This window comes from Lepidochelys olivacea (genome assembly GCF_965140295.1).
Source record: "Lepidochelys olivacea isolate rLepOli2 genome assembly, chromosome: 1".
In the NCBI taxonomy this organism is placed as follows: domain Eukaryota; kingdom Metazoa; phylum Chordata; order Testudines; family Cheloniidae; genus Lepidochelys; species Lepidochelys olivacea.
Window position 1 is genome coordinate 265,944,156 of NC_140411.1, and position 22,717 is coordinate 265,966,872.

General features: G+C 41.5%; 1 protein-coding gene across 1 annotated transcript in view; it reads left to right on the forward strand.

Annotated features, from left to right (window-relative positions):
* The first annotated feature begins 457 nt into the window (after window positions 1–457).
* The window catches only part of AGBL3 (AGBL carboxypeptidase 3), a 68,784-nt gene continuing 46,524 nt past the window's right edge, over window positions 458–22,717 (forward strand). The window contains exons 1-7 of the mRNA XM_084637676.1: window positions 458–502; window positions 2,153–2,255; window positions 5,200–5,260; window positions 6,652–6,834; window positions 14,267–14,374; window positions 17,234–17,372; window positions 18,090–18,872. Coding sequence (XP_084493802.1) covers window positions 2,169–2,255; window positions 5,200–5,260; window positions 6,652–6,834; window positions 14,267–14,374; window positions 17,234–17,372; window positions 18,090–18,872 — 1,361 coding nt within the window. The 5' untranslated portion in view covers window positions 458–502; window positions 2,153–2,168. The remainder of the gene's footprint in view (window positions 503–2,152; window positions 2,256–5,199; window positions 5,261–6,651; window positions 6,835–14,266; window positions 14,375–17,233; window positions 17,373–18,089; window positions 18,873–22,717) is intronic.

Consider the following 22,717-nt stretch of genomic DNA (forward strand, 5'->3'; position numbering starts at 1 on the left):
GCTGGAAAACCCAAGGGCTCACAAGCCAGAAACACCCCAACTTTGTTCCGGTTTGACAGTGGTATGAGCTGGAGGCAACCTGGGGGGGCTGACGGTGGCTCCTCCCTATTAGGGCAGCTGCGGGGTGCCTGGCAAAGGGGGACGTTGAGGGCCAATCACAGGGGGGAGGAGACACGAGGCAGGCGGGGCCCGGGCGGAAGAGGCCCCGCTACAGCCTGGGAACTATTCACCCCGCCCCCGGCACGTGGCCTCTGCGCCTCCCCCGCGGGTCGGGGTCATCCCGGGGGCGGGCAGCGGGCAGAATTCTCGCGAGACGGGCGGAGAACTTGGTTGCTGAGGCAACCGGGCAGCCGCTCATGGGCGGGATTTCCGCCCCTTTGGGCTCCGCGCCTGGGCCTGGGGCGGGGCGCGCCCAGAGGGGGCGGGGCTGGGGCGGGGCTCAGGTATGGCGGGCGCGGCCAGGGGCCCGGAAGCGGCACTGGCATGGAGGGGGGAAGGGGATGTGAGTGGCTGCATAGCGGGGTGAGTGGGGGAGGGGTGTGCGGCGGGCTGTCGGGGTGAGTGTAGATTGGGGGTGCTGTGGTTGGTGTAGTGGAGGTAGAATGGGGCCTGGACAGGATGGGACGGCACTTCCAGGAGCACGTCCCTGAGAGAGGGTCAGACGTGTCATACGGGACATGCCCGCCAGCCTGTGGCCAGCTGCTAAAGAAAGCCCGGGCCAGGGCATCTGAGGTGGACAAAGATTCAGAGGCAGCAAATTAAGCCTCCTTCCCCTCCCTGAACGTCCTTCTCCCTGTTAACCTGCTGGGTTGTGTAGAGAGAGTCTGAAAAACGCACTTGCCCAGATGCCCCCAGGATCACTGAGACCTGAACTATTAATCTGTGCAGAATTTATTATTTCACTTTTGAAAGTGGAAGCTTCTAGCACCAAAAAAAAAGAAAAAATCCTTCCCAATGTAAACCATGAATCATCTTACTCAGCAGCAGAACGCTGCTCCAGGGCCTTCACTTCAGCTGGTAACTTTGCCAAACAGCAACCAAGTAAAATAAAGAAAATTGTTCTGTTTCATGCTGCTGTTCAGAACCCTGGGGGCAACCGTGAAAATAACAAGAATTATGCCAGTTTAAACTGACTGCTACTTTGCAAAATCTGAATCTTTTCACAGGGAAAGAGAATCAAATAAATAGAGGTCTTGATTCCGAGCAGCAGCCAAGCTAAGTTCTGTTCAGTGTGGAGGCAAAGATGGCTGTGTATCACCTTTACAGTTTGCTCCATTTCTGAAAGCAATCAGGGACTGTTTGAGTTCCTGCCATCAGTCAGAGCAGCCTAGGTCTGCTTTGTTGCGGTGCCCCTCTTTGGGCCAGCAGAATAGTTAGAACACAGTATGCCCTGACACATCTGCCTTCTACAACCACATCCCTTCCCTTTATTGAGGGGTCTGTGAGGAAAGTGCAGTAGAGAATTCTCTGGCATGGAAGTCTGCTGATGCCTATATTCCAGTTCCACCCTCTAGCTTTATCTCCGTTGCTATCACAGCAGGAGTTGTGCTGGTATTAGCAACATTGGGAAATTTTTAGAGAAAAGGTTAATGTAAACACCATCCCAAAGATCTTCCAGGAGATCTAGTTATAATCCATTCTATTCTCTTTTCCAAAGGGTTTCCTTTTATGGCTTCCTCTAGTGTTTGTTTTAATCTTTCCTTGAATGCAGCTAGTGATGGCATTTTGACTACCTCTCTTGGTGGCATAATGCCTAATTGTTTGTCACTGTAAAGAAATATTTTCATAGAAGGCAAGTATCAGGGGGTAGCCATGTTAGTCTGTATCCACAAAAACAACGAGGAGTCCGGTGGCACCTCAAAGACTAACAGATTTATTTGGGCATAAGCTTTCGTGGGTAAAAAACCCACTTCTTCAAATGAATGGAGTGAAAATTACAGAGCAATTTTCACTCCATGCATCTGAAGAAGTGGGTTTTTTACCCACGAAAGCTTATGCCCAAATAAATCTGTTAGTCTTTGAGGTACCACAGGATTCTTCATTGTTTTCATAGAAGGCAGAGATTTCAGGAGGAATCCCACCCTTGCTGCCCCTTTATTTGTGTAGAAAGAGTGTAAAAACAGTCATTTTGAAATTGTAATGTATTTCACAGTCTGCAGAACAATTTAATGTTCACATTTCTGAAGATTATGTCAGAAGATTCAGACAAGGATAAGCAGCTGATAAATCGCATAATAAGTGATGAATACAATTCGGTACGTCTCCCTTTGGCCTTCATCCTTTTGTATGTATCTATTTATTTATTTATAATGTACCAATCAATATAATATGATTTGCTTTCTATGCAAACTTGATGACATCTGATTCCAGTTCCCCACTTTAAAGAGGTCCTGTGATCTTGAAACCTAGCCACTTTTTTAAAAAAGAGTTAAAAGTAATTTCAGGTATTACACCTTCCCCTGAGTTTCCCTGTCAGTTTGTGTGGGTTTATGACCACATTTTCCTATTTTTAAAATATTTTTATCTCCACTATCCTGTTCAAAAAGGGAAAACTTACCAGTGCCACTGGGTATACACAGAATACTATCAAATGCACAAAGTAAAAATACAGTCCCCAGTCCTACAGCAAACTTTATGCAGGGATTGAGGTCTGCACAGGGGTCTGATTGGTTTCTCAGCTATTTTCCAATACAACATTCTTTTGTATTACTTCCAAACTACAAACATGTAGTGAAGTGATGTCATAGCATATCAACAAAACCGAGAGATGTATGTGATGATGCTGATGGTAATTACTTCCTCTTCTCTTCATCTCTGAGGGAGTCCAGAGTTTTGTCTTTTCCCTCATGCCTTATATTTTCCCATGCTTTTCTCAAACTTTTTTGTAGGGTGGATTGAATCTTTGAGACATTGTCTCACACACACCTCCTCTCACATTTGCGATTAACATCCTGGGGCAACTACATCAGTTGTTTTCATGGAAAAGTAATATGAAAACACTGATGTCGTTTTAACTTATTTTAAAATGGCTTAGCAGCCAAAAGCAAGAGGCGAGACAACACCATGTCACTAGCTAGCTCTCCACAGCTACCAACAAGTGTTTTGTGGACCACTGTTGATCCATAGACCCCAGTTTTGAAACCACACGTTTAGCACAGAACTAAGTGGAACCCCCTTTGAGCTCACCACTGATACTGTTCAGAACAGTATGGTTTTACATTGTTGAGTAATGTAACACCCTTCCTCCTACCCTGTTCTCCCTGGGGGTGGGGATTGTGAATTCACTTCTCCAGGGTATTTCTAGCCCCCTGTCTGAGAAAGCATGACAGGGAATCAAAGCAAGGACTCCCACATGCCAGTACAGAGAACTAACACTACTAGGTTGCTGCTGGGTTAACCCAATAGTAATGCTTTGGGATTGTTGAGATGTTAAAGTGACTACTGATTTTGCATATCTCAATTTTCAGGTGCCTAACTTGAGACACAGTAAAGGAGCCTGATTTTTGAAAAGTACTCAGCACCAATCATCTGAAAATCAAGCCCTATAAGGTGTTTCCAGTAGGCATCCAAAAATTGAAACACATTGAGTCATTTCTGAAAATCTTGTCATCATATTCTTCTGTTCTAGGTAAATTTTCAGAAACCATGTATGGTTACTTTTTGATCCAAGCAGCTAGTCAAAGTTTGGGACCTTGTAGGTTGTTCCAGTTGGGAGTACAAATTGATGATAGTCTGGTATTTTCTTTGATGCAGTCTTGTTTATTTTCAAGGAATGTGCAAAGTTCTTCTGCAAAGGCAGGAGGAACCAAAGCCAAAAGGAGTAGTTTCTGAGCTTCCAGGCCCAAGCTTCATTCTGCCAGCATCACCACCTCAAAACCTTTTTTCTAGCCTTCTGCCAGGGCCATAGGCTGATGCTTGGCTTTCTTGCTCTGCCTCTGAGTCTTTCTCAGTTTCTTGTTTGCACTCCAGGTTGTCTTTTTGACCACACACAACAGCTAATGAGTGGAATACTCTGCCCACATGGTGCTATTTCTCTGCAAACTCCATTATGCCTTGTTTTGGGTGTCACCCCTTATCTGTTCCTTAAAAATATCTTAAATGAAGGGCATGTTTACACTTATTAATTTCAATGAGATTTTACTCAGCTCATAACAATATTTAAAATATTAATGTAAATAGTGTCCACAAATAAATCAGAATTTCCAGCTGCAGTTGTGAAACAGTTTTAGAGTTAGAAAGTTTCCAAGGTATTTCAGGAAGGAAGGTGGGTTTTTTACATGAATGTGATATTAATGGTAGGGGTGCCATTCTGACAGCCCTATAGGCTAAGTACTGTATTAAGTGAAAATATACAGGATAGGCAGCACCAGCAGCAGTTCATGCTCCTTCATATTGCCTTGCTAGAATGTTCCAACCTTGACCTGGCAAAATCACCTTCAGGGTCAAGATAGTAATTTCCTCTCTATGGCTCTTTTAAACATTGGTCTCTCTACTGAAACTGGCAACAAAAGTGCCAAGTGTGGAATTGGGAATTTTTGTGATATAAACACTTGTCAAACTCATTTTTCGTAGACGTCTGAACAGCCATTAATAACAACTTTTTGTTATAATTTTTGAGCTGTAGCTCACGAAAGCTCATGCTCAAATAAATGTGTTAGTCTCTAAGGTGCCACAAGTACTCCTTTTCTTTTTGCGGATACAGACTAACACAGCTGCTACTCTGAAACCTAACAACTTTCAGTTACTTCTGCTATAACTGTAACTTCAGATTGGTTTACAAAGAGAGAAGACTAAATATCCCTTTACCAATCCTCTGAGCCTTCTAGTTTCCTATAGTTTATCTGGCTGGTTGGAGTTGGCATCTGCTCTGTTCAGATTTCCTGCAAAATATATTTAGTCATGCTCATTTGTCAAGGTAATTGACCAAATGGAAGCTGATCAGTTATGCAGGGAGTGGTCAGTTCCTCATATTTGCAATGTTTGTTGAAACTCATTCCCTTAGTGGCATGTCCTCCTCTCCCCCACCACTGAAATGTTTTCATTATGATATAGTGTTTTCATAATAATAATGAACAAGTGAGTAATCTCACTGTTGAAAACCCCTTATCCTTCTAGAACAGGTACCAGGACAGATGCTATTGCTGCTTCCTTTTGGTTAAATAGAAACAAGAGGAGCCTATCCTGTTGTCTTATTTTTAGGATGAAGATCCCTTTAACCCATTTGTGGCAGAAGATCTTGAGCAGTGTGCATTTTTCACAGGTTAGAACCCTTCCATTTATTCCCATACACTTTCACTGCAAGGTCACAAGGGAGGATGAGAAGGTTAGTGCTCATGCAAGTGACAAGAGAGCCAAGTGTAGTCTGAGCAAAAGCTATGTATGCTTCCTCACGCAGTTGTTCAGCTAATGCACCTCAATGAGAAGTTGCTGCATTCCTTTCATCAGAAACTATTGATCTTGCCAAATTGTGTGGTGGCTTCAGGATGTGAACATTTATCCACTAGGAATGAAAATGAGACAGCTAAACTAATTTCTTTTCCACGTGCTCTAGACATAATCTAGATTTGAACCCAGGTCCCCAGAGATGAAAAGGCATTACCCCAGTCTCTATTTGTTGTGCTGAGACAAAGCAGACCCAGAGAAAGTAGTAAGCCAGGACAAACTGCACACTTTGAAAAGATAACATTCCCTCCAGGGGTGCAATGAGAGAGGGACCTATGAGCCCAGGACCCAACTCACCCTTGGCCACAGGCGCTACAACAAATTCCTGTAGAAGTCCTCGCCAAACAGCTGTTTCTCCTTCCAGAGTGAGCCCAGAAGTGGAAGAGGTGGAGGAGGCAGCATGAGAAGATGGTGACCTTGTTTTCTGGATCTGTGGCATGCCGGAGGTGCTCCTGCCCCTGTTCTGGCCGGTTGCTGACAGCTTCATTCACTACTTCTTCTTTGGGTCCAAGACTTGGACCCAGGTGAGAGAGACTGGCCAGAACTCCTCATCTACCTCCCTTCCCACCCCCAGACCCAACTTCCCATTTCCTAGAACCCTGGATTGCAATCTCCTCATGCTACTTCCTCTACCTCTTCCGGGCCCTCTCCAGGAGAGATGGCGACTTAGTGCGGACATACATGTGCCATGCAGCAGTATGAAGGTGAGGAACCCTATACACAGATGTGAACGTCTCAGAATGTAACCTCTATTACTTGGCCCGTGACCTTACCTGGGCCCCCCTCCTTAGGAAAATTCTGGTTGTGCCCCTGTTCCTGCTGCATTCAACACCCCTAACAAGTATAACTAAGAGACTTGCTCCAGATTACATGAAACAAATCCTTTCTAACTCTATTAAAAGATGCTAATACATATCTACAAAGACTCAAATGAAAGGTCCTGGCTTGAAATATTTATCCTATTTATTACTTATAGCAGAGTACTTGATGTATTTTGTGATAGATGTAATCCATTGTCCATTTAACTCAGCTTTTTAAATTCAGGGTGATTTATAGCATGCAGCATTGATCTTTTTTTCAGTGGGATGACAGTAAATTCATGAAACCAGTCTGCGGTACTGGATTATCCATTAGTTTCAGACCAATTGGCTTTGCATGCTGTCACTGGAAGGAATGAAGAGACTAGTGTAATTTTTCATTTTCACATAGATTCCATTTGTGATCAGCTTTTCCCACGGACAAAACAGATTGTTTTGGCATATAACTCTGGGAGATGGGTACCCCGGCTTCGTGAGCCTCGCAATCTTTATGGCATATCTCCTGCACGTCACCTGAGTTTAATACGTTGGCCACACCAATGTGAGGTCATCAGGGATAGAATTGAGCACATTGGTAAGTCCTAAATATTGGTCAATAATAATATTAATACTTAACTTTTCATAATTTTTTACAAATGAATCTTTATCAAAGCTATTGGGACACTATTAAGAACTTTCCTTGCCAGTCTCTGTGCTTTACTGATAAAATTCACTGTGGTTTGGGAGCAATCAGTGGAGATCATGTGCTTTTCTGAGATGAGATTGAACTGTTGATGGCCCTGATTCTGTTCCCCTTAAAGTCAGTGATCAAACTCCTGCTGACTTGAATAGTATAGGATTGGGTTTCGATCGCCCACTTAGTAGGGACACACTTGTTGTCAAAATGAGCATATAAATAAAATTGTATTTTTGGAAACAGTCATACAGATAATCTAGTGTTATTGTAGCTGTGTTGGTCTCAGGATATTAGAGTGACAAGATGGGTGAGGTATTATCTTTTATTAGACCAACTTCTTTTGAGCTTTCAGAGAGATGAAGAAGAGCTCCGTGGAAGCTCAAAAGTTTGTCTCTCACCAATAGAAGTTGGGCCAATAAAAGATAATACCTCACCCACCTTGTCTCTCTTATGCAGAGAGTGTGTCATTTAACATGTACAAACAATTGTATTATAAAAATGTAATTATCAGATTGCTGTTCATGTGGATTTTAACATAGTCAGCATCTGTCTTGACACCTAAGATCAGCCTTGAGTAAGTCTGTTCAGGGAGAACAAAAAGCACACCAGAAAATGAATTGAGTGGGGTGCCACGGGGAAAGTTGAGAGAATAGAGTCTTCTCTTTGTACAGCAGGATTGCAAGAGAACATGTGGTCTAATATCTAGAACAAAGGAAAGTGTCTGAACTTCATTCTAGACTTGGTTCTGCAAAGGAGACCTGCAAAAGATATTTTAAAAATTAGATTTATGCCCCATTTTACTATTTTATGATAGATGAAATTTTGGAAGTTTGTGTGTATGTAAGAAAAATCAAGTCTGATCTTCCCTGGGTTAACTAAATATTTTCTTGAGGATCCCATGATTGTATATTTTGAGCCTTCACAATTTAATTGAAGGGATGAGGATGTTCACTCTTTAACAAAAGCTATGTTTCTCCCAAGCGCTCATTAGAAATGAGAGATAAATAGGTGTCAAAACCAAACAAAAAGTAAGGTTTTAAACACAATTACTAAAAATATTTTCCCAGTTTTCATTCTCTTGTCTCTAGTGACGTTATAACTTCACTAGTTTTTCAATCATAACCAGGACTCCAATTCATCTGGTAAATGGTGGTAGAGTGTGATACAGCATGGTACAGCACCTTTTTCATGCTGCCTGCTTGTTTTCCAGAATCATAAACTTTAATTTAAAAAGCAAAAGTAAGTCTCTAACTGTTTTGTTTGTGGAGGTACACTTGAGTCATGTTTTTGAGGCTAACTGATTCAGTGAAATCTGCCTACATTTGCAGAATCCAAAATAATAATTCCAAGAGGCATGACCCATTCATCTCAATGTGTGCTAACTCAGATGCCCAAAGATAATACTTTAAATGTCAACATTGTTAACTTGCTGCTCATCAAAGTATGTATAAAAGGAGAGGGAATATCATATTATGAAGAGCTGCACAATACTGCAAATAACAGTTTATTTTGGCACCGGTAGTGAGTGGCTTCAGAAGAGTACTGCCATTTTTTCCTGTCCCTAGTCAAGAAGGAGCCAATCCCAAAGAGCCTTACAGGTACCCCAAGCAAGTTAGCTGAACTCACACCAGGGGGAATCAAGCGCAAAATATCAGCAGGCATCACCCAAAGGAAGCCAAGCAGAACCATGGTTGTATGTGGACCTTACTGAGAGGGAGCTGAGCCAAGGAGTTCAGAGAGCATATGTGATCATAGTTTGAACATCTGCACAATCAAATGTGAGTGATAGGTGGGTGGGGCTTATTTTGTGGTCAGACGTTGGAAGAGTATCACTACCGTTCCTCTTTCCTGTCTCCCTTCCATCTGACCCCTGGTCACAACAGCATCTTCCAGTGGATATACATTTCTAACATAAAAAACAAGCAGGAAGAAACATTACTTATTATTTTTTTATATAAAAAATCTTCCAGGTGATAAGAACATAAGAATGGCCATACTGGCTTAGATCAATGGTCCATCTAGCCCAATATCCTGTCTTCCCACAGTGACCAGTGCCAGATGCTTCAGAGGGAATAACCAAAACAGGACAATTATAGAGTGATCCATCTCTTATTGTCCACTCCCAGCTTCTGGCAGTCAGAGGTTTAGGGACCTCCAGAGTATGAGGTTGCATCCCTGACTGTCTTGGCTAATAGCCATCGTTGGACCTATTCTCCATGAACTTATCTAATTCTTTCTTGAACCCAGTTATACTTTTGGCCTTCACAACTTCCCCTGGCAACGAGTTCCACAAGCTAATTGTGCGTTGTGTGAAGAAGTTCTTCCTTGTGTAGGTTTTAAACCTGCTACCTATTTATGTCATTGGGTACCCAATTCATGTGCTGTGTGAAAGGGTAAATAACACTTCCATATTCACTTTCTCCACACCGTTCTTGATTTCATAGGCCTCTATCATGTCCCCTGTCAGTCATCTCTTTTCTAAGCTGAACAGTCCTAGTCTTTTAAGCTTTCCTCATATGGAAGTTGTTCAATAACCCTAATCATTTTTGTTGCCCTTCTCTGTTCTTTTTCCAATTATAATATATCTTTTTGAAATAGGGAGACCAGAACTACACACTGTATTTAAGGTGTAAGCGTACCAGTGATTTATATCGTGGCATTATGATATTTTCTGTCTTATTATCTGTCCCTTTCCTAATGGTTCCACACATTCTGTTAGAGCAGTGGTTCCCAAACTTGTTTCACCACTTGTGCAGGGAAAGCCCCTGGCAGGCCTGGCTGGTTTGTTTACCTTCCGTGTCTGCAGGTTTGGCTGATCGCTGCTCCCAGTGGCCGTGGTTCGCTGCTCCAGGCCAATGGGAGCTGCTGGAAGCGGCGTGGGCCGAGGGATTTTCCTGCACAAGTGGCAGAACAAGTTTGGGAACCACTATGTTAGAGTTTTTGAGTGGTGCTGCACATTCCCTAACAAATCATGTTAATCTGTGAGTCTGATAATTCTGTTCTTCATTATTGTTTCAACCAGTTTGCCTGGTACTGAAGTTAAGCTTACTGGCCTGTAATTGCCAGATTTGCCTCTGGAGCCTTTTTTCAAAAATTGGCGTTACATTAGCTATCTGCCAGTCATCTGGTACAGAGATTTAAGCAATAGATTACATGCCACAGTTAATAGTTCTGCAATTTCATATTTGAGTCCCTTCAGAACTTTTGGATGAATACCATCTTGTCCTCATGACTATTAGTGTCTAATTTATCAATTTGTTCCAAAATCTCCTCTTTTGACACGTCAGTCTGAGACAGTTCCTCACAATGACAATGGGAACAATTTACTGAGCAGGGAGGCTGCTACACTCTGCTCTGCCTGAGGGGACAGAGACTGCCCCACGCCTGCTTCGTCAGAAACAACCCAAAGCCCTGCCCCTCCATGCCAAGCGTGCCACAATAGCATGTGAGAGGGACACAGTGTCTTTCTTTATCACACACAAGACTGTCCAGCCCCCTTCCCCTCCGCCGGCGGTGATTTATGTCTCTACTGGCTGCTCCAGGAGCCCAAACTGACCTGCCTGTGCTGCTGGGGAGGGGCACATGACCACTCTTGAGGCTTCCCTTTGCTTCCTCATCAGAAGTCATTTTTCTGTGGGGAAGCAAAGAAATCTGTGAGGGACATGAATTCTGCACATGCGCAGTGATGCAGAATTCCACCAGGAATATCTCTCCCTCACATCCTATCAACCCCTTTCTAATATACATTAACTGCAGGGGAGGAAAAGGAGTTAAATCAAAATCACATTATTTTTGGAAATTATTACAGGAACCGGATCACTCAGAAGACTACTAGTAATGGGAATAATGGAGACTTTCACCTCTTGATTAATGGTTTAAAGGTGAACTTTGCAGCAAAACATGTTTAATGTCTCTTACTTTTCTCTAGGATCCCAAATTTGCTTGGCTTCTCTATAGCAAAAAAGTTTTTTGCTCCCCCTTCCTTAGGGGAGGAAAAATCTGCAGCCCATATTATAGATATGTGACATCTCTTTTCATACAACTCCAGTTCTTGCCTTTGTCCTTGACCGAAGAAGAGGTGAGGACGTAATATTTCAAATATATAAACACTTCTTAAAATTTAAAATGTACAGATGAACACCTCTGTACCTATATGCCTGGCCCATGGTATGATGGAGGAGGCATGATCATTCGTTTGATACAGCACTTTCTTATATTGAGTGGGCAGTTTTAACAAAGAGAATGAGTTGTGCAGTCTCCCATTATCAATAATGGAAGTTGTACGTCTGATTCTGTGGGGCTTGTTTTGACACCCTTCATGTGAATGTGCAGATAGCTGTAACTGGAGCCTCTAGCCACAGCCTTACAAACTGTTTTATGGGCTGAGAGTTCTAGTCATGTCATAAGCAAAGATCCAGAGTGTTAACAACAGTGACATATATCAATTGATAGACTTCCAGTCACTAGCATTATCAGGAGTAGTACAGGAATGTAGAAAATCAGTTTTACCAGAGAATAATACACCCTCCCATCCAATACTTGTTTTTATTTCGAATTGTGAATGAGAATTATTCATAGGTACTAAAACTGTGGTCCAAATTTATTGCCCTTTAATTTAATCAATTGACTACTCTGTTCTTTTATCCTAGGGTAGGGTAAAAAGGAAGGACAGCTACACTTTCGATGTGTCCTTCATAGTTTGAATACTCCAGTCTTGCTGACTTTTCTTTACAAGTTAAATAATCCTAGCAAACAGTCATCATGTATAAATTTATCCATACCTTTAACAAGCTGTATGCATCTCTGAACCATGTGGATTTCCATTTTTCTTTCTGCAACACCCTTGTCCTTTGAGTTAAGATAGTCACTTATCTGTTGGTTTTGGTCAAACAGCCACTATGGCCAGTAGAGCTTCATCACCTATGTTTCTTTCTCCTCTTTCCCTATACACTCATCTTTTTTTAAAGTAACCCACTTTGACACAGATGCCCATTTGTGGTTCACTCTTTGTGTCAGCAACTCTTGTCAGACCTGACATACTCACTACACCTAACACTCTTGTCAGACTCTGTATCCAAAAGGGGACATGTAAGATATCATTGGAAAACAAATAATTCACTGATCATGCATATTCTTGTGTGATGTATGTACAAGGTGTGTACAAAGAGTTATGAATATGTGCTAGAATTAAGTTCTTAAAATGAGTTTGGCAAGCAATGCATAAGCACAGTCTGCCTTGGGCAAACAAATGTGTATTTGTTTGTCTGAGCTGCCTGGTCATCTGGCACAGACAATGAAGGTACATTTACATAGAAGGTAAACAAAGCCATCAATCTAATGAGTAGGCAAGAGAGCCTCTTGCAGGGGTCTGAACATCAAGTGATAAGTAATTGAATCAGCTGATTGTATGTGATATTGCTGTATTATAAAAGTGTATCAAGTAAGGTCTATTATGATAACCAATAACACATTGGTGATTCATATAATTGTAAAATGTATGTGTTAACTCTATGTGAGGAATTATGAATACTCACTGATATTATGCTTTAAAGTCTGTGACCCAACAAAAGGAGAAACAGATTTTCTCCTAGACAGGAGGGAAGGCAGCTACAGTAAAACCTACTTTAAAGACCACCTCTGAAAAAAGACCTCCTGTCACGAGCGATTACCTGCAGAGGCCACGGAACACCACCACTCTCTGGTGTGCATACCTTTGAAAAGAGGCCACCTCTTACAAGTGACCACTTTTGCTAACTCCCATGAGTGGTCGCTCTTGGCAGGTTTTACTGTATCTACCTGTCTCTAATGAAATTAAGCAAGATGTGACCAAAAACAATGGAAGCCCCATTTACATACCAGTCAGCAGGGGGATGGGAAGCCCACAGGAAGGAAGAACAGCATGAGGTCATCCTGAATCTGGAGACAAAACAGTGAGTCTGGGAAGATATAAGGAGAGAAAAAAAGCCATCTTGGCATCCATCACTGGATAGACAGAAGGGGCCAGAGTTCTTGCAAGATGAGAAAGATGAGTCCTTCAACCAAGTGAAATCTGTGGGAACTGAAGTCTGTGGGAACTGAATATATGTGAGAAACCTGCTTAGCCAAAGATCTTTCACATAGGAAGACAAGGGAAACCAGCATTTGTACTTTGGTGAAAGGTTCTAACTGAGAAAAAAACAGCCATGGCTGGAAAGAAGGAGATTGGTAAGAAATCTACCTTGAACCAAGGCTGTAGCTTGTTGAGTTAAGTCTTGGTACCGGTCAACACTAAAAAGGTAGCTTGACCCAGCTATATTTCTGAAAAATCCACACTCCTGAGTGAAGTAGTTAAGACAACCTAATCCGTGGTGTAGACAGCACTAGATCAATGGAAGAATTCTTCCATCAACCTAGTTTACACCTCTCAGGGAGGTGGATTATCTATGTCAATGGGAGAACCGCTCCCATTGGCATAGGTAGCGTCTACACTGAAATGCTACAGTCTTGTAGCTTCAGCACTGCAGCTGTTCTGCCGTAGCATTTCAAGTGTAGAAAGCCCTTAGCCACTATGAAGCATATTTTACTTTTATTTGCTTGTAACCATTTTGTCTTCAGCTCTTGAACTTGAACTCACTTAAAACCTCTCTTTTGGTTAATACGCTTGTTTTATTTATAATCTAAACCAATCTAGTGCTGGGTTTGAATTGAATAATTATTAACTCCACTTTAAGTAATAACTGGTGCTTTTGTCTCTTTAAAGGCGCAAAGAAACTTATTACTTCTCTGAGTTCCAGGAGAAGACTGGACACTACAGGGCAGATGGTTTGGGGGAAATTCGGGACAGGGAGTGTATTGGTATCACCCTGTAAATAGTAACCAAGGCTGGTGGAGACAAGGGTGGGGGTGTTGTATTGTAGGCAGGCTGCTGGGGTCAAAGTGCTAAACCAGAGCTGCCCAGCACATGCACACACGGAACTGTATTCTTATCTGCTGCCTGTTGGTGTCTGGGCTCTGAGCCAGAGTAGTAGAGCATTTAAGGCACCCCCGGTTACAGGTTAGGCAGTGATACAACTTCTTACTGCTCTGAATTGCACCCCAAAACATGACATCCACTCAGATGATGTTTTTAAAGGCAAATTATCAAGGTAAAGTATGAGCTTATAAAACCCTTGTATAAACCTAAGAAAAATTCTGATCTTCCAAAAGGCATGATTCACTTATTCCTACCACAAACCATTTTGAAGTTGCTGCCTGACAAGCAGGGAGAAGAATCAAGGAGCAGCTTTCAGAGCCTTCATTTGTGATGGACACCCTTTGTAGTTTAGCTCTCTCTCTGTCTCTTCTTTTTCAGACTGGATTCCCCGTGAGCCTGAGCCACTGTACCACCCAACGGGCCTGGAGCTTGAGCCACTGTTCCAATATCCCAGAGAGGACACAGTGGTTTATTTAGCAGATGAAGGTGGGAGCACATTGTGAAATGTTATTACAAGGTGCATGTAATTTTGGCACCCATTTTGATTGACTGGGTTTCTTTTATTTTTGGGGGGCCTGATTCATAGCCAATTTAAGTCAGTAGTAGTCTTTCCCATGATTTTAATGAGTTTTGGATAAGCTTCTATATCTGAAGATATAGACATAAATTAGAGCTCTCTCCCCATCCTTGGATTCTGCTTATGTTATTAATAAGGGTACAATTTAGTCACCGAGGTCAGGGAAGTCACAGATTCTGTAACTTTACCGGACTTCCATGACTTTGGCTTCAGCTGTCAGCAGTGGAGGCAGAGCCAGGGCTGTGCATCCTGGACCCATGGCTTTGGCTGGAGCAGGGGCTTTGCACCCTCCTCGGAGCTGCTGCAGGATCTGTGGCTGTGCTCTTCCAACCCGCAGCTTCAGCCGAGTTGAAGCTGAAGCTGGGCCTGTGCATCCCCTCCCCCGCCCCACCCCCCCTCCACTGTCCCCTGCTTCTGTAGCCAGAGCTGCTGCTGTGTGCCCCCGTCCTGCAGCTGTGGCAGGGTCTGGAGCCAGGGCAGTGCCCCCTCGTGGCAGTGGGGCTGATGCTATCAGTCTTCTCCATTTAGATCCAGTGTCATTCCTTCCCCCCTGGCCCTTTCTCTCCCACCATATTATTTGTAAAAGTCAGGGACAGGTCAGGGCTGCTGTGTATTTTTGCTTATTGCCCGCAACCCGTCTGTGACTTACTAAAAATAACCGAGACAAAATCTTAACCTTTGTTATTAACAACTTTAAAAGTGCAGTTCAAGCAGTTTCTGAACATCAGTGGGAATTAGCCTGAAACTAGTTTGTTAATTAATCTCTCTCTAGTGATGTTTTCATAATATTTGAGCAAAGAGAGTATGAACGTTCAAAAATGATTTTCTTCCATAATTGCAGGGATAAAACTGGAGATACATGTTGGCAGGAGACTCTTAGTATCTTGTTTGCAACTTATCACTTTATACTATGACCTTGTCAACTCTCTTAAGTTAAACAGAATCAGGTTGGGGGACTACTTAACTACAGATCTCTAAGGGGATAAGTAGTCCCCCAACCTGATTCTGTTTAACTTAAGAGAGTTGACAAGGTCATAGTATAAAGTGATAATTTGCAAACAAGATACTAAGAGTCTGCTGCCAACATGTATCTTCAGTTTTATCCCTGCAATTATGGAAGAAAATCATTTTTGAACGTTCATACTCTCTTTGCTCAAATATTATGAAAACATCACTAGAGAGAGATTAACAAACTAGTTTCAGGCTAATTCCCACTGATGTTCAGAAACTGCTTGAACTGCACTTTTAAAGTTGTTAATAACAAAGGTTAAGATTTTGTCTTAACTGGCAGTGGTACTTTTGATTCATTTGGTGGTACTCTGTTTTCTGATTCTCTTCTGAACCACAATAGTGTTAGGGGAGCTCTGTTGCTGAAAACACCTTCTTTTGGATGTTATGTGAAACCAAGATCTCAACCAGTTGTAATCACTAACCACTGAAATCTTTATTGCTGCATACAAACCATGTTATAAAGAGTGTGTGTTTCTTGGGGATTAAGGTAATCATAGAATCATAGAAGGTGTTAAAGACCCAGGGCACTTTTCACAAGAGATGGGGTTTTAATCCTGCTGTCCTGGCCAAATACCCACTTGAATAATTACATTCTGCTTAATAAAATTCCACCTCCAGTTTGGAAATTGTATTTATCATTTCCTGCCTCACTCACCTAGTGTTCTGTGTGCTGTTAAATGGTTGCCACATTTCAGTCTGGACAGAGCAGTGTTTGAGCAGTGAATGAAGTGATATTCTTTGTATATTTTGTATATCAATCTATGGCTGTAATGTGCATTGGGATGACAGGCCCTATTTAAATGTAAGGTCTTTATAATGATTAATGGATTTTTGTGCATAGCTCCTAGTAACCATAATAGAAGTAGGAGGCAGGTTTTATAAAATTTTCAGTGTGTATAGAGCTTTCCATCAAGAGAAATCTCAAGGTGCTTTATATTGTATAGGAATCACTTAATTTAGGCTCCAGTTCTGAACACTTCAGCATATGCTTTACATTAAGGTCAATGAGCATTAAGCACATGCTTAAGTGCTTTGCTGAATCAGAATTTTAGGATTGAAATACACCCAGTCATCTCTTGGCTGGATATGGTAACTATTCTTTTGCCAGAAACAGTGCACAGTAGGTTTTAGGAGGGGAACCGAAGTATAGATAGGGAGATGGGTTGATGCAGGGGGTTAAAATGTTGTTATACCATGGATCATACCTTAATGGAGAAATTGTCTCATGGACGTCACCCCTTCAAGTCATGATAGCACAGGCAATCTCCTTTCTAGTTTATGATTGTATAACATCCCTGTGTCAACTACAGCAATTGCATACACAGAAAGTAATAATGGAAAAAAAATAGTTTCTTTTAATCTGATTTAGCAGCTACAATAAAGGAGGCAAATTAAAACTATGTGAACAGTAAGTTCTCTCTGGCCACATTTTGGGAACTGGTGGGTTAATGCATTAGCTTGTCACTTGTAAACAAGATAAATTTAATACAGAGACTATTTATAAGTAAAAAGGGAGCTTTATAGTAATAGGAAAAATAGTAAACAAATAAATTTTCAAAGCATAATGGTGATGTTTTAGCCATGTGGTGGATTGAAAGGCATTCGGAAGGAGTGGCTAAAGCTTTTCACAACTCCTTTTAAAATTTACACTAGATATGCCCTAAAAATCAAGTGTGTAATTTCTGTAAAAGGTTTTAAGCATTGCTGAAAATTATTCACAACTGTGAATAATATGTATGTTCTGCTCCTTTCACTAGCTAACGAGGAATCCTGTTTTGTGTATTCTCGAGTAGGGGGTAGCTACCCCTCGAAGCAGGTCATCGCTCAAGACTGGGACAACACTTTGATCTTTGAAGCACGTTTTGAGAGTGGGAATCTGCAAAAGGTGGTCAAGGTGTAGGTTTATGATCTTTTCCTCTTTGTTGAGGTAGTGTAGGCACCAGCTGAAGTCAAATGCGCCTTTGTAAGTACCCTGAGTGTCATTGGGGCCTGCACCCAGAATTACACTAACAGAATAAGCCCTAAGAATATTTTCATGTGGACTTCAAATGGAACAATCTCATAACCGTTCCATGGCATTAAATATTATCTATAGGTGAAATTCACTTCTGTACAAAGAGTCTGGGCAAGAACTATGTACAACTGGTGTTACCAGTGAAGCTTCAAAATGGTGATGTAGGCTCTCAGCACAGCTATAAATTTCACCCTACCTGCATAAGTTCATACACACACATTCACACTTTTTTTTTTACACAGATGACAATATTTTTTTATTTAGTTTAGTGAATTTTTTGCACAAGATTTTTTTTTAACGAGCCTTGGTTTGGTCACACATTTTAATTATTTTACGTAAGCACTAAAGGAATGTGAGGTTTATATTACTGACGCATTCCATCTAGTCTGACATACTGACCCTAGCAGCAGCCTATGCTTTGATTGTTTATACGAAAGTGGAAATCCCCCCACACTTCCAGTGTGGCTAATTGTACAGTGCTTTTTCATGATGTTGGAGAAATTCCTTCTCCGTCCCACAGTCCCCAGCATGATTTGAGTCTGTAATGTATTTCTGTGGTAACCAGCATTAAAAATGCTTGTCTTCTTTCTGTACACCAGTAGTGAATTCGAATACCAGCTGACACTGCGCACTGACCTCTACACAACTAGACACACCCAGTGGTACTACTTCCGAGTAACCAACACTCACGCAGGAATGCCTTATCGTTTCACCATTGTCAATTTCACCAAGCCCACCAGCCTGTACAACCACGGTATGCGTCCACTGTTGTACTCAGAAGTGGATGCGAAGATACACCAAGTTGGCTGGCAAAGGACAGGAGATGAAATCAAGTATTACAAAAACAACCTTGGCCAAGATGGGCATCAGTATTTCTCACTCACTTGGACATTCCAGTTCCCACATGACCGAGACACTTGCTACTTTGCCCATTGCTATCCTTACACCTATTCCAACCTGCAGGACTACCTGGCAGCCATCTCTAGAGATCCAGTAAGGTCCAAGTTTTGTAAGATCCGCATCTTGTGCCATTCACTAGCAAGAAATATAGTGTATGTTTTAACCATCACCAGTCCCTCAGAAAGTGGCAAGGAGGCAAAGCGTAAGGCAGCTGTGATTTTGACTGCGAGGGTACACCCAGGCGAAACAAACAGCTCCTGGATAATGAAAGGCTTTCTGGATTACATTCTGGGCAACTCAGGCAATGCTCAGTTGCTCCGTGACACTTTTATCTTCAAAGTAGTACCAATGTTGAACCCAGATGGTGTGATTGTGGGAAATTATCGCTGCTCCTTAGCAGGTCAGGACTTAAATCGTAATTACACATCAGACCTGAAGGAATCTTTTCCTTCTGTTTGGTACACCCGGAACATGATCAGAAGGTAACATCATCTCTCCTCTCTTCAGACCCAAAAAAACTTTCTATTTGTAGTGTGTGTTATTTAATATAACCAATGTTTGCACTATATTTGCCTCATATTTATTGTCTCTCATCTCATATTTAACCCATTCAGTTTGTATTATTTGTTTAAATTCTAAGAAGCTTGAGTTTTTATTGTAGTTTGCAATGTTTTCTGTTGCACAGCACCCTGTAATACAGCTTTAATACAGGGAATGAAAAAGATACCTTGGGTAGCAAAGGAGAATTTTTCAGGGAACCATCAGCCCCAGAACAGAAAGTGATTTTTTTTCATAGCCCTATTCCTCACTACTCCCCATCAATATTTACAGATGAAGGCCCTAATTCTGCTCCCATTGTATTCAGTGGCAAAATATCTGACAGCTTCATTGGTGCAGGACAGTGCCCTAAAGTGAGCCAAGTCCAGAGTGGATCCCAACCTTGTATTTGACTACTAGTCCTATCAAATTTACTGTATATTTGAGTATAAGTGTGTTTGGTTTCTAATGCTTCACTTCCTTATGCAGTGCATACATCTAGTCATCTGGTTATACATATAACTTCATACCCAGAGTCACCATTCAGGTTTGGCTTATGTAACTGGGTTCTTCTAATGGCTTTAGCTTTGAAAGGAGTCTGTCAGTGCTGATAAAGCTAATATTTAACCTACAATGTCATTTACAGTATGTGTTGATTCTCAGGTACATGTTTAATCATAAGCACTTTCCCTTTGTGCCTCTCCATTCTTCAAACAAGAATCCTTCTGTCTAACTTACCACCTTTCCATTAGAAAAATATTCAAAGAAGTTCAAATTCAAACACTGGCTTTTACTTATTTCCATTCTGGCCTATCTAATACTGACCCTTTCAAGAGTTTCTGATGACTCTGGGGAAGGACTTTGGAGCCTGCTAGAGAACAAAATTGAATGTTCTCCCATAGGAGACAACTTGTATAGATTTGAGAGAGGACAAAAGTTTTTATGATAGATGGGTACAGACTAGTCTTTTGCAAAGTTGTGTAGCAGAAAAACACTCTCTTCACCCTGCATCAGTTTTACAGTTTAAAGGCAACTGGTATAGCAAAATATAAAAATAAATACATTTAGAAAAATGTGCTGAAATGCCCCAAATATCTAGACTCACATTTAGCACATTATCACCTAAAAACGGGTAATCCTTTTTTTCCCTTTCTTTCTTGATCCATCATGAATTGCCAACTCCCATTCAGAGTGATGGCCCAGCATGAATGATTCTGCTAATATCACATCACCTGCATGAAATCCTACTGGAACTGCTTTTTTGGGGGATGTGTTAAATCCCCCCCCCCTTTTTTTTTTTCAAAACTTCATAGATTCATAGATATTTAGGCCAGAAGGGACCATTATGATCATCTAGTCTGACCTCCTGCACAATGCAGGCCACAGAATTTCACCCACCACTCCTAAAAAAGACCTCACACCTATATCTGTGCTATTGAAGTCCTCAAATTGTAGTTTGAAGACCTCAAGGAGCAGAGAATCCTCCAGCAAGTGACCCGTGCCCCATGCTACAGAGGAAGGCGAAAAACCTCCAGGGCCTTCCAATCTGCCCTGGAGGAAAATTCCTTCCCGACCCCAGATATGGCGATCAGCTAAACCCTGAGCATATGGGCAAGATTCATCAGCCAGATACTACAGAAAATTCTTTCCCGGGTAACTTGGATCTTACCCCATCTAAAAACCCATTACCGGCCATTGGGCCTATTTACCATGAATATTTAATTACCAAAACCATGTTATCCCATCATACCATCTCCTCCATAAACTTATCGAGTTTAATCTTAAAGCAAGATAGATCTTTTGCCCCCACTACTTCCCTCGGAAGGCTATTCCAAAACTTCACTCCTCTGATGGTTAGAAACCTTCGTCTAATTTCTAATCTAAATTTCCTAGTGGCCAGTTTATATCCATTTGTTCTTGTGTCCACATTGGTACTGAGTTTAAATAATTCTTCTCCCTCTCTGGTATTTATCCCTCTGATATATTTATAGAGAGCAATCATATCTCCCCTCAACCTTCTTTTAGTTAGGCTAAACAAGCCAAGCTCCCTGAGTCTCCTTTCATAAGACAAGTTTTCCATTCCTCGGATCATCCTAGTAGCCCTTCTCTGTACCTGTTCCAGTTTGAATTCATCCTTCTTAAACATGGGAGACCAGAACTGCACACAGTATTCCAGGTGAGGTCTCACCAGTGCCTTATATAACGGTACTAAAACCTCCTTATCCCTACTGGAAATACCTCTCCTGATGCATCCCAAGACGACATTAGCTTTTTTCACAGCCATATCACATTGGCAGCTCATAGTCATCCTATGATCAACCAATACTCCAAGGTCCTTTTCCTCCTCCGTTACTTCTAGTTGATGCGTCCCTAGCTTATAACTAAAATTCTTGTTATTAATCCCTAAATGCATGACCTTACACTTCTCACTATTAAATTTCATCCTATTCCTATTACTCCAGTTTACAAGGTCATCCAGATCCTCCTGTAGGGTATCCCTGTCCTTCTCTAAATTAGCAATACCTCCCAGCTTTGTATCATCTGCAAACTTTATTAGCACACTCCCACTTTTTGTGCCCAGGTCAGTAATAAAAAGATTAAATAAGATTGGTCCCAAAACTGATCCTTGAGGAACTCCACTGGTAACCTCCCTCCAACTTGACAGTTCACCTTTCAGTAGGACCCGTTGTAGTCTCCCCTTTAACCAATTCCCTATCCACCTTTCAGTTTTCCTATTGATGCCCATCTTATCCAATTTAACTAATAATTCCCCATGTGGCACAGTATCAAACGCCTTACTAAAATCTAAGTAAATTAGATCCACTGCGTTTCCTTTATCTAAAAAATCTGTTACTCTCTCAAAGAAGGAGATCAGGTTGGTTTGGCACGATCTACCTTTTGTAAAACCATGTTGTATTTTGTCCCATTTACCATTGACTTCAATGTCCTTAACTACCTTCTCCTTCAAAATTTTTTCCAAGACCTTGCATACTACAGATGTCAAACTAACAGGCCTATAATTACCCGGATCACTTTTTTTCCCTTTCTTAAAAATAGGAACTATGTTAGCAATTCTCCAATCATACGGTACAACCCCTGAGTTTACAGATTCATTAAAAATTCTTGCTAATGGGCTTGCAATTTCTTGTGCCAATTCTTGTGCAGTTTTGCAAAGTTTCTTTTAAAAAATTATAGACAAAATGCAACATATTCCAAAACTTGCAATATTGGAAAAAACTGATTCTTGAAACTGATACTTCTTTTGCCCTGAATGGGCAAAGAGCTATTGGCTACACAGTTCTGTGCTATATATTAGTAGTGTGTTATAAGTCTCAAGATTGTGCCTTGTGTATGATGTGGCGTACAAGAAGGGACATAAAAGTAGCATCCTGGTGCAATACTACAAATTGTTTTAATATACACCTGAAGTGGCTGAAGATCATTCTTGGTCCCAAGGGTTGATAGGACTAGAGGGGAAATTTACCAGTGTGAATGTATTTGGGAAGGGAAATGTGGAGATGGAAGGGAAGTCCCAGATAATAGTTGTTGAAGAAAGGAAGATCAAGGAAATGAGATCTAAAAAGGAATAGAGTTCAGTTACCCACATTTTTAAAAATAATGACTCCCAGCTTTTTGGACTCATGAAGAATGATTGATTCATTATAACTGTTTTAATAAAATGAACACAAAGTTCTGATGCACAGACTTGAATCCTGTTGTTACTAAGCCATGGCACACTTTTTGGGTTTGATCTTGCAAGGTGCTGAGCTATTTGGCACTGATCCATCAA